The 12,098-nt window shown below is 40.9% G+C and overlaps 1 protein-coding gene across 3 annotated transcripts in view; it reads left to right on the forward strand.

Annotated features, from left to right (window-relative positions):
* Window positions 1–12,098, forward strand: part of NOL4 (nucleolar protein 4) — a 115,029-nt gene that overhangs the window by 76,520 nt on the left and 26,411 nt on the right. For all 3 annotated transcript variants that reach the window (XM_083747787.1, XM_083747788.1, XM_083747789.1), the window contains exon 6: window positions 395–678. In XM_083747787.1, coding sequence (XP_083603913.1) covers window positions 395–678 — 284 coding nt within the window. The remainder of the gene's footprint in view (window positions 1–394; window positions 679–12,098) is intronic.

Below are 12,098 nucleotides of genomic sequence, written 5' to 3' on the forward strand. Positions count from 1 at the left end.
CTCCTTCCATCAGAGGAAGGGAACTTTCTATTCCAATACTGTATATTTTGCTGGTTTAAAGAACTATAATTCATAATAACTGGGATATGTAAAAATCCCCCCCCCATATAACTTAAGCAAGTGAGTCATGATGTCACGTATAAAGTGGAAAGATAAGCCCTTCCTTTTCCACATGCCTAGGTCATTAAAGAATCTGCTCTGGCTGAAATTTTCTTAACTGTTCTGTGATTGTTAATAGTGACTGGTAATCACACAAATATTTTCAGCTGAACTGTTGGAAACATTGTGTGAGTGGCATCAGGTTGTAGGGTTTTTTGTATTTTGTTGTTGTTTGGGTATAAAGATAATGTTGATGACATGCCATTGAAAAACTGTAAATCCATGTGTTTCATAGATGATTCAGCTGCAGAGAGTTTTAACGGCAATGAGACTGCAGGACACAGTTCCAATGCTTCAGGGGGAACACACTGCAGGGAAGTGGCAGAAGCCAACAGTAATGGCAAAGCACCTCTGGAACCGGATGAACAGCCGCTGAATCTGAGTGACAGTCCCTTCTCTGCTCAGCTCACGTCAGAATACAGGTTAGATGACCAAAGCAGTGATGGAAAGAACAAGTACAAGAACATCCTAGTATCTGATCTTAAGATGGAGCAAGAGGCAAAAGAAAATGGAAGCAAGGTAAGATGCTTCCATGTTCACAAGATATTACAAGAGCATAGATTAGGAAGAAGAAAAGTCTACTGTAACATTTCAAGGGCTTTGCAAATTAGGAAATTGGAAAAGTTGTTGACACCTAGTTGTTTCTGCTATTTTGTGCTCACACTGTCTATTTTTCACGTGCATATTAGTATACTAACAAATACCAATATTTTATCAACCAGAAATACATTCTGCAAGTTTTTCATTTCTGATTAGAAATACAGTATTTTGAGAAGACCTGTGGAATCTTCCTGTTGAATGAATCACACACGTAGTCCATGATCAGTATGTATTAGTATCCTTATTGTGTCAACAGAGTTGGCACTAAAGCTTTCATTGCCATCTATAAACATGTACAAACATGTCTGAATTGAAACCAACAACTTTGCTTTAGGAAGTTGACATTTCCAAACAACTTTCCCTCCAGCACCCCTGGTTGTTCCTATTGTATTAGCTGGGAGAGAATAAGGTGACTATGTATAAATAAAGACAGATCCAGCAGATTAGATAGCTAGTATGATAGGAAGGCAGTTGCCATGAATGTGTATTGTAAGAAGAATGAAGAGTTGAATTTAATCTAACAGAATTCTTGCAATTATTGTTTCTGCTGCTATCACTGAAAACTCCAGCCTTTCAAAATCTGATACTACACACTGGATTATTATCTTTATACCACTGAAACTGAGTACTGGATCCAGATACTTCCACTGATTTTAATACCAGCAGTGAAATATCATAAATTACCCTGACAGTGCTTTGAGTGCCACTGTGTTCTGTTGTTGGTTTGGTTTTGCATCCCCCCTCAACATGAATAATGTGAGAACTCCATGAGTATTCTGAAATGATCTTGAAATCACTGTAATTTGCTTGATGTAAATATGTTTAGAAATTGAAAAATATATTCTATCTTTTTATTTTAAAAAAGTAGCAGAAAAATGCTTTCAGTGCTGGACTTAATCAAGGACTCAATACTCAAGGAGTCAGAAAAATCAACAGGCTACAATATACAGACTAATATAAAAACGAGAGAGGGCCTAGTGATGGGCAGAGCACTATCAGGAACTGCATTCATAGGGAAACACAGTCTCTGATACAGTAATCAACAGTTATCAATCCAAACTCTGCCTGTCTTGGAAGAGCTAGATGTCCCTCCCTCCCATTGAAGATTGTCTTAAACTCTCAGACATGCGGTAAAGTCCCAGGATAGGACACAATCTCCATAGAAATGCTGAAAGCTGGCCTCAATTCCTCCCTCATGACACACCTCCACAGCCTCCTCTTGCAGTATTGGGAACAAGGATCAGTGCCACAAGACATGTGTGACCCCAGCACTGTGAACCCTCTACAAGAACAAAGGTGACCGCCATGACTGTAACAACTACTGTGCAATCTCTCTGCAGAGTACTGCGAGGAAAGTGTTTGCCCATGTAATTTTCAACAGATTGGAATTACTCACTGACAGAGTTTAACCTGAGCCACAATGTTCTGAGGTCAGCAGTTGACATGATTTTCTCACTGTGTCAGCTGCAGAAGAAATGCCTAGAGTAGAGGTGCTCCTTGTACGGTGTCTTCATACAAAGGCCTTTGACCTGGTCATCTGAAAAAGACTCTTCAAGTGCTCAACAAGATAGGATGCCCACTTATTGCTCTCCTGTGCCTTCAGTTCGATGTGGGTGGGGGGGTGGGGGTCTGTTCTACCTGGTACTTCTCCACACCAAGACAAAAGTGTGTGGGGTTCCTCTAATCCAAGAGATGTTGTTTGCAGATCATACTGTCTGGACAGCACATTCCAAGGAAGTTCTACAGAGACCCATAAACCATTTTATCCATGCCTGCATGGAGTTTGGCCTCGTCATCAGCCTGATAAAGACCAATATCCTGGGTCAGGATACTGCCAGCACTCAACGCATCAGCACTGGTGACCTCACACTTGAGGTGATAGAAGATTTTGCCTATCTGGACTCCAACATAACCAGCAACCTTTCTATCGATGCTGAGCTGGATGAGTATATTGGCAAAGCAACTATGGCAATGACTCACCTCTCCAAAAGGGTGTGGGAAAATGTGATGCTAACAATCAATGCCTTCCATATGCACTGCATCAGGAAGATTTGGGGCATCACATGGCAGGACAGAGTCTCAAACAAATATGTATTCTCCCAAGCCTATATTCCCACAGCTTGTTCGCGCTCCTCTCTCCACGACATCTACACTGACTTGGTCATGTACACAGCATGGAAGATGGCAGGATCCTCAAGGATGTGCTCAATGGGGAGCTGGCACTAGGCCTGTTCCTCTCGGCCAACCAACTCTGCGTTACAAATATGTCTGCAAGCATGACATGAAGGCTAGAAGCATTAAGCCTACCAAGTGGGAATTCCTTGCAGATGATCGCATTACCTGGAGAGAGACAGTCAGGCTGTGTGTCAACAGCAGTAACCAGAGAAGCAATGACAGCTGGGGGTAGCACAGAGAGAAGAAAATCTCCAACAGTTTGACTTTACCCTCAATGGCACACTCTTCATTTGTCTCCTGAGACACACAGATGCCAACAGAAGAGAGGTTCTTCAGTGGGACCCAGAAATTTATTCAAGTGCATTTGTTCTTTTACTCAATATCTGTTATGGTTTTCACTTTAAGCCTACACCCCAAAACAAAGATGACATCTACATCTCAGGTCCCACTATGTTCCAAATGTTCTTGATCATTAATATTTGGAGATTTAAAATCACCCACTCATAGTTGCTTAACAATTAATGATGGTCTGATGGGAGCTTTATGCCAACAACATCTAGAGAGTTCCATATTGACTACCCCTGGTGTACCCCAAGTGCCTACACTTTGAGCAATACTGAATGGTTTGGAATAGCAGCTGAGAAACAAGGGGGGGGGGACTACACATTCTATTGTATCATAAACCCAAACCTTGGTTTATGCAGTACATAGTGGAGAATCCAGATGAGGTTCCGGTCACTTATTCAGGGGAATAACCTATAGTAACTTATTGAGGGATCTTCAGCCAAAGGACACAACCCTACCTCCATCCTCTGGTGCTCTAACTGTTCTCTAACAACTTTTCTGCATTACCTCTGTCTCCCCAAGCCTCACAGATATCAAAGACTACAAAACAATGCAAAGGCCTTTAACCAACCATCTGGCTCCTCCAGACAGGCATGACTTACCCCATCAACCCTGGATAGCCTGCATAAGGCTTCAGTTGTCTCTGTCTTCCTGTAGAGACAATTTCTCTTTTAGGTGCATTAGCAAGGGACACATTGGAGCTGTCCAAGGTCCTGCATGCTTTCTGCTCAATTCAGACTTTAATGCCTGCTTTCCCTGTGAGCCTCAAGTACCTGCATAACTGCCATGTATTTTGCCTGATTTTCTAGAACATAAAACATGGCTCAGAGTTTACAAAGTTAGCACAAACCATAGTTTAAGATCATTTCTGATTACGACCATCCATAATTATCTGAAGGAAGCCATGAACAGGATGGCTAGACTGTTCCAATCAGAGATCTATCCCCCAATATATATTCTGATTTATATTCTCTGGACTTTCAGAGAACTTCAGCACTACCATTCTCTAGAATTACAGAATCCTATTGAACCAAGCATGGCTTAGATGGGGCACCAGAAAATGATCCATTTCAACTGGAGTTTAGGCTTGGTTTCAGCACAGAAACAGCTTTGGTTCCCTGAATGATGACTTCTGTCTGGAAAGAGATGGGGAAAATGTATCCTTGACCTCTCAGACAGGGGCAGCCTAATTTCTGTTGTCCATGCTCTGGTAGCCCTCTGCTACTGTTGTTCCCCAGTGACTGGTATTCAAATGTATTCAGTTATCAGTTGCTAGAAGTGTGTGGGGGGTGTTATTACACTTATGTGCTGCTTGTGCACTTCCCATAGGCATTGGTTGCCCACTGTGAGAACAGAATGTTGGATTAGATGTGCTTTGGGTTTGATCCAGCAGGGATGCTCTTATGTTTAGAGGTGTAGTGACACTGATCCTGGAAATAGTATGCAGCCATCATGACTCTTGTCATGTTATACATAGGGCTGCTCCTGAAAACATTTCAGAAACTTTAGCTGGTGCAGAATTCAGTGGCCAGGTTGCTCACCGAGGCAAAACAGTTTGAGCATATTACACTGATCCTGGCATGACCACACTGGTTCCCAATTAGTTTCCAGGCCCAATGACCAGGCCCATGACCACACTGGTTCCCAATTAGTTTCCAGCCCCAATTCAAAGTGCTGGTTTTGACCTATAAATCCTTAAACTGCTCAGAACCACAGTACCTCAAGGAACACCTCTCCACATATAAACCAACCCAAACACTGCAATCATCACCTGACGCTCTTCTTCATGTGCCTCCTCCATGAACAGTCCAGATGGTGGCAACACAAGAATTGGACTTTTCTGCAGTGGCTTGCCATTTGTGAAATGCTCCACCAATGGAGGTTCATCTGGCACCTTCAGTATACATCTTTAAGTGCCAGGCAAAAACATTCCTCTTCAACCAGACCTTTGGCTGGATAATAATCTATGCCCTTTTAAATGTCTTTGTGGGAGGGGGTATTATTGTTTTGTTTTTGTTTTTATTATGTACTTTGTGGTTTTATTCTGTATTTTATTGTGTGAACTACCTTGAAATTTTTGGATGAAGGGAAGTTTACAAATTTAATTAATTTAAGCTTCTGTGAAGATAGCCCTATAGTTGAAGTTTAAAATATATCTACTGCACTTCTTTAATAATTTAGATACTAGATCTTTTCATGCTGACTCCCCATGCAGGTTTTTTCCAATTCTCATCTCCCATGTGAGCCTAAAAATGCATTAAGGGAACTCTGTTAAAATTAAGGGAACTCTAAAAGACATTCATAAACATTTGATGCTTAGTGAGCACTAAGTCTGATTTTCTTTATGCACGACCAGCTTATTTGTGTGGATTGTAAAAAATATCTTGCCATATTTGCTTATGAACAATCATAATGATAATAACAAATATAAATAACATCAACACTCAGATCTGGGCAGAGCTGTATTTCTGTGAGAGTGTTTTTGGTTGCAATCTGATATCTTTGCACAGTTTTGACAATCCAAAGGGGCTATAAAACTGCAGCAACCCTCCAGCTATAAATTGCTCAGATACTGGGAAATCCATGGTAGCTTGGAACAAGTTTCTATATTTCCCAGAAATATCTGTAATGATCCAACTCTCTGCCACCATCTTCAAAATGCAGCAGAGTAGTCTGCTGCCACATCAAGCCTCTGCCGTTGGCAGATTGCCTCATTTTATTCATGGCTGTACTATAAAAGCAACAACCCAAATTAAAATTTTGCACCCAGGCAATTAAAATCCTGCACCAAGCAGAGCCAAATTCTGTGATTCATAAATTCTGCAAACTGAGTGCATTTACATATTTTCTCTTATTTTGCACAATCTATTCTGCAGTTTTACTTTTCTTTATTGTGCTGTGACTTGTCATGGCAAACATCCTATCTGTTCAGTAATGCTCCTAGCAATTTGTAACTTGAAATGAAAAGCAAAGCCCAGCTAAAATATGTACCGTGATAAAACAAACCAGAGGAAAAATAAACTTGCTTATTGGAGGTGGTAGGTGGTGGAGAGACCATAACACAGAGAGTTCAAGTAACTAGAGTTATTCTATGCTGGTCATAATGGGAGTGTTAGTCATTGGTTAGTCATTACAGTACACCCATTTTGATGGGAATTGGGGGTGACGGGATGGGCCACATTTGGGCAATAAAAAGTTCCTGTAGTTCTTTCAAGCATCTAAATCATTAGATGCATGAAGGAGTCCAAAGGCCAATTCATAATTAATCTGAAAAGTTAGGCTCCAGTCTTGGAATCTATGTCTGTGTTTGAAAGAAAAGCAAGTGGATCTGAGAGCACATTTGATGTGGAAGGAAATATGATCCCAGTTGTGGATCCCAGATTTGATCAGATTTGATGAAAAGAGAAGAGTTATGACTGATTTCTGAAAGTTCTAGAATCTCCTGAAACAATTTCAAGATACCAAAATGTAGCTTAATGGACTACATCATAAATGCTACCATTATGCTGAAGGGGCACTGAGAGTTAATGATGCAAAAAAAGGAAAAAGGAACAGTTTCAGACTACAAACAAGCTTGCCATAATCTGTTTTACTTGCCATAATCTGTTTTCTTAAGCAAACTAATTATGCACATATGTTCACCTATGAATGGTTTGTGGGGACTAACCTGCTTCCTTTGATGTTCTTAGATCCCAATTCCATCTCTGTTAAATAGCTTTTTAGGAATATCTTTTTAGAATCGAGGTACAATCCCTCTCCTCATATATACAGCGGTCATATTTTTGGCAGTTCGAATCCATGCGACGGGGTGGGCTCTCGTTGCTTTGTCCCAGCTTCTGCCAACCTAGCAGTTAGAAAGCATACCAGTGTGAGTAGATAAATAGGCCACTGCTTACAGGCTACCACTGTAAACGGGGGGTGGGGTGGTTTGATACCAGTAATGCCATTATCTTGCTCTGTGCACTATTAACCGTGTGAACAAGACTTATGCATTTTGTTAAAATAATAAAGGAGCTACACACACAAGGAAAGTAGCTGACCCACCTGAATACATAAACCTGTTGGGATTGCAAAGGTGGATCTAGGGGAATGCAACTAGTGTGGTCACACCGGGCACAGAGCTTCTGGGGCATCTGAGGAGGCACCACAACTATGACATACAACAGAAGATGGGGGGGTGGCACTGGATTTTAGCATCACACATGGCACCACTGAAATTTGAGACATCAAGGTCCACCACTATGTCATTGTGGATTTTACAGGGAGCAGTCTAACCATTAATCTCAGTTAAAATATGATTTGAGCATTGCTTTATTTGTCTAATTTCCCTTATTAATTTGTGTTCAAATTAGTACTGGGAGAATTCCAAACCTATGCATACATTCTCATATATTTGTTAAACTACCGATTGAATTATTTAACTGAGAGTGGACATATATTTTCTTTCCTGGCTTTTCTTATGAAAGGAGTTAAGCTACCCACACCCCCTATAAAGACAGTTTTCCAAACTGTTAAGAACCATATTCCAATTAAAACAAATCACAAAATTAATAGAGCAGCAAGATAAAAATGATTCATAGCCCTTGGTGATATATTTGAGAGATAAAGTCTGCAGTAAATCCCATTGAGCTCAGAGGGACTTGCTTCAGAGTAAACATGCTCTTAAAATTGTGCTGCAATTTTAAAAGACTGTGTCTTTTAGGAGATTATACAAATTTGTCTGTTAACATAACATTTTTTCCGGTACCCATCAGTAATTGGCAGTTGCAATGAATTATGTGTCAACCAAAAAGCTTCCCCCACCCCTATTTAAAAAGGAACATTTTAGCCAATGGCAAAAATGTACAGAAACAAAAATTCATTAGTTTTGCATAAAATGGCCTGAGGACAAATATGTGACCCTGGAGCCATTTGTTTCATGTCTTCTTTTTAATGTAAAAGAGTTTTGTATGAATAGTAAAAAAGCAGAATGAAATGAGAATTATTTACTTTGGTGGTGCATGAGACTAATGGGGTCTTCTGTTATTCCCACTGATGTCACTGAGAGATTTGCTTTGGGCTTTCTTGCAGTCAGGTTTTGGTTTAGTCTGTGTAGAACTATGGAAGAAAAAAAAATGTAGCGGTTTTTAAAATTCATAAGCAAAGGAGAAAGAAGCAGTTGGTAAAGCATAACTGAAAAGGAGTCTGAGGCTAACATTTCAGAATCTGCAAGAATTTACAAAATGTATTACTTGGAACTGGGGCAGCAAGGTTTTAAAAGAATAATAAAACAGTTGATGTAAGGCAAATACTAAGATTAGAACCAAAATTTTCTAATTAGGTGAGGGATCTGTAGAGAAGCTCTTCTCTTCTCCTGCTAGGTGCTGTTGGCTATGGAAACACCTTCACTCTCACACACCCTACAACACCGATGTTTGCACTCACACCTGGGCTGCAAAATTCCCTGATGCAAAACGTATCAATGGGTGTAGATACAAGATGGGGAGCCAAGCTACTCTTAAAGGGGCCATTAAAGCTAGCTGCAAGTCCATTGCCCCTTTAAGAGCAGCTTAAATCTGAACTCTAATGACAAAATAAGAACCCGTGATTCCTCAAGGGTTTTCATGATGGTCCCAGCAATTTCAGGACAGTTGGAGGGTATGCAAATACAGTAAAACACTTGAAATAGTATCGCTGAGAAGCAAGCAGCAGAGAACTTGTAGCTAAAACAACGTTTTCACTGTGCTCAACACAAGTGTCAGCACTGGTGTGCCTACTAGGGAGCTGGGACTTTGGCAGCTGCTTGGAGATTCCATGTTCTGTCGCTGGAGATGGGACTGTGCTTGCACTCTGCACTGCACTGTTCCATGTGCAGTTCTAGTATTTTTCTGCAAACCTAATATATCCCTTCTGTATTCAGAAAGAAGAAAGGTGCTTTGCGGCCATACTGGTTGGTATAGGGCCATTCACTTTGCTGTAAGTGCAAATAATAACACTCACCATTGCAGATGGATACTCCCTGGAAATTGCCTCAATGAGTTCCGTGAAAAGGTCTTTATGTAAAATATAATTGGTAGAAATTTTAAACTGAAATATGCATACATGTGTTTATAGTATGAGATAATGTTGTAGCCAGCTATTACCGGTATCTTGTATCACACAGAGTACAGATTTGAACACTGGCCATCCAATGTGAAAGGGACAAGGATTAAATTAGTAGTCACCCATTGTTCTTCACTAGAGAATTGTGTGTAATTAAAAATCCTGGTTGCTTCTCATATCACATGACTAGACATGCAAGGAAGCTCTGGATATCTGTTGGCCTTGAAGAAAACACACTCAAATGCAGTCATATTGCTTTTCCTAGAGGATCTGTGTTAGTCAAAAAGAGTCTTTTTTAAAAAAATCCCCCTATCAAATCAGTTTCATGAAAGAGTTATTTCATGCCTTGAACAAATTTTATATAACCATCACTTTAGCTTTTCTGGCCTTCGATCAAGCTGTGAAGTGAAATTATATTAAATAAATATGGAAAGATTATGCTTCAGTCCTGTGTTATATTGTGCTCTGCATAAAAATGAGAAGACACTCAAAAAAATTTGCATTATCAGACATTTCTGGAAAAATAAAGGGTCACATTTTCAGAGTATGGTAATTTATATTAATACAAGCTGAAAGTGTCTGGTATTGCCCAGGAACATTAAGAAACCAAAAATTATTGAGATTTATGAATGGATGGTGTAATATGTTACTCTCAGGGCTATGTGTGGTCTTGCCCCCTGCCCCAGGGTCCCAAACTGACCCAATAACACCAGACCATAGCTGGCCCCTAATCAATTTGGGTTTGGGGTTAATGTTTAATTAGGGTTTTAAAAAACCTTATTAAAAACTTAGGGGGGAAAGGTGCTGGTACTCACCATGCAAGAACACACTGGCCCCACAACCCAAACTCCAGCCACAAAAGCTGAGGTCTGCTTAAGAGGCCAGAGGCCATCTTGGCTTGGACCTGCATCTTGGGATGCCTACAGAATGGCTCACAATGGTATCCAAGCATAGACCAAACCCTGATTCTCAATCTTGGGAGCTGTCAGAACAAACTGGGCATCAAAATCTCCCAACGCAACCAAATTGGTGTAGTGTGGAACACTTAAGCCTGCCACCTTGGTTCAAAATGGTGCCTGATGGCTCCCAAATGTAGGCAAAAGCTCTCTCTTCCACCTCAGGAATAGTCATGCAAACAGAACAGAGAGACAGACGAACAAACCACTTTCCAAAACATGTAGCAGAAGTAGAAGTAGTAGAAGGTAGTACAAGTCAATAGTACATAGAAGTAGATAGTAGATAAATAAGCATTTCGTATATTTCATACAAAACCTCTCCCCGTGAATTTATTTTGACAGTAAATATATACCAAGATATTATCAAAGAAATGTTGTCTTTTGCTGTCAGCGGATACTGTTTACCCAAGAATATACAAATGGAATTGGCCAAAAGGCCAACTAATCTAAACCCTCAAGGATTACACTGTAATCAATTGTAAAATCCAAACTGTTCATTGTATATTATATAAGATCTGTTTAATGATCCTCTTTTGACTGTGCAGCACTCTTTAAGCCTCTGGACTCCTCCCTACTTTCCCCTTTGACCAGGCAAAATCCTGCTTGTTTATTTCAAGCTGTGACAGGCAATTGTATATTACCCTTAAGGTGGCTTGAAGCCAAAGAGGCCAGAGAACCTTTACCTTTAATAGTTGTGTAGAATCATAGAATCATAGAGTTGGAAGAGACCACAAGGGCCATCGAGTCCAACCCCCTGCCAAGCAGGAAACACCATCAGAGCACTCCTGACATATGGTTGTCAAGCCTCTGCTTAAAGACCTCCAAAGAAGGAGACTCCACCACACTCCTTGGCAGCAAATTCCACTGTTGAACAGCTCTTACTGTCAGGAAGTTCTTCCTAATGTTTAGGTGGAATCTTCTTTCTTGTAGTTTGGATCCATTGCTCCGTGTCCGCTTCTCTGGAGCAGCAGAAAACAACCTTTCTCCCTCCTCTATGTGACATCCTTTTATATATTTGAACATGGCTATCATATCACCCCTTAACCTCCTCTTCTCCAGGCTAAACATGCCCAGCTCCCTTAGCCGTTCCTCATAAGGCATCGTTTCCAGGCCTTTGACCATTTTGGTTGCCCTCCTACGGACACGTTCCAGTTTGTCAGTGCCCTTCTTGAACTGTGGTGCCCAGAACTGGACACAGTACTCCAGGTGAGGTCTGACCAGAGCAGAATACAATGGCACTATTACTTCCCTTGATCTAGACGCTATACTCCTATTGATGCAGCCCAGAATTGCATTCGCTTTGCTAGCTGCCGCGTCACACTGTTGACTCATGTCAAGTTTGTGGTCAACCAAGACTCCTAGATCCTTTTCACATGTACTGCTCTCAAGCCAGGTGTCACCCATCTTGTATTTGTGCCTCTCATTTTTTTTTGCCCAAGTGCAATACTTTACATTTCTCCCTGTTAAAATTCATCTTGTTTGTTTTGGCCCAGTTCTCTAATCTGTCAAGGTCGTTTTGAAGTGTGATCCTGTCCTCTGGGGTGTTAGCCACCCCTCCCAGTTTGGTGTCATCTGCAAATTTGATCAGGATGTCCTTGAGTTCATCATCCAAGTCGTTGATAAAGATGTTGAATAAGACCGGGCCCAAGACAGAACCCTGTGGCACCCCACTAGTCATTCTTCTCCAGGATGAAGAGGAACCATTGATGAGAACCCTTTGGGTTCGGTCAGTCAGCCAGTTACAAATCCACTGAGTGGTAGCATAGTCAAGACGGCATTTTA

This window comes from Podarcis gaigeae, assembly GCF_964106915.1.
Source record: "Podarcis gaigeae genome assembly, chromosome: 7".
NCBI lineage: Eukaryota > Metazoa > Chordata > Lepidosauria > Squamata > Lacertidae > Podarcis > Podarcis gaigeae.